Below are 408 nucleotides of genomic sequence, written 5' to 3'. Positions count from 1 at the left end.
CAGGATTAGCTGCTGCAGCAGGAGTTTTGTTTGTATCATATTCGTGTTGTATGAGTTCTTGCGGTTGCATAAGCATGATTTGTTGCTGCTGCTGCTGCAGTATATGTTGCTGCTGCTGTGCTGCTGCTGCTGCTGCTGCTGCTGCTTCAGGTATTGCTGCTAAAGACCAAGGCTCAAGCCGTAGGGTGTCTAGGCACCTAGCAGCAGGCAGCAGCCACAAAGCACACTGCAGGTGAATCATCTCTATACAATCACTGTTTGCTGCTGCTGCTGCATCCCACTCTCCTGCTGCTGCTGCTGCTGCTGCTGCTGCTGCTCCTGCTGCTGCAGTTGCTGCAGTTGCTGCTGCTGCAGTTGCTGTCGTTGCATCCTCTTCCTCTTCCTCTTCCTCCTCCCCCTGTCCCTGCC

The 408-nt window shown here is 53.9% G+C and overlaps 1 protein-coding gene across 1 annotated transcript in view; it reads right to left on the bottom strand.

Moving 5' to 3' along the window:
- The window catches only part of EMH_0024100 (uncharacterized protein), a gene marked incomplete at both ends in the record, with an annotated part of 4,383 nt that overhangs the window by 2,698 nt on the left and 1,277 nt on the right, over positions 1-408 (bottom strand). The window contains 1 exon segment of the mRNA XM_013502251.1: positions 282-408. Within this exon segment, the coding sequence (XP_013357705.1) occupies positions 282-408 (127 nt within the window).

The sequence above is a fragment of the Eimeria mitis genome, genomic scaffold (assembly GCF_000499745.2).
Source record: "Eimeria mitis Houghton genomic scaffold, Emh_scaff867, whole genome shotgun sequence".
Taxonomy (NCBI): Eukaryota; Apicomplexa; class Conoidasida; order Eucoccidiorida; family Eimeriidae; genus Eimeria; species Eimeria mitis.
This window is presented reverse-complemented; position numbering and strand designations above follow the sequence as displayed.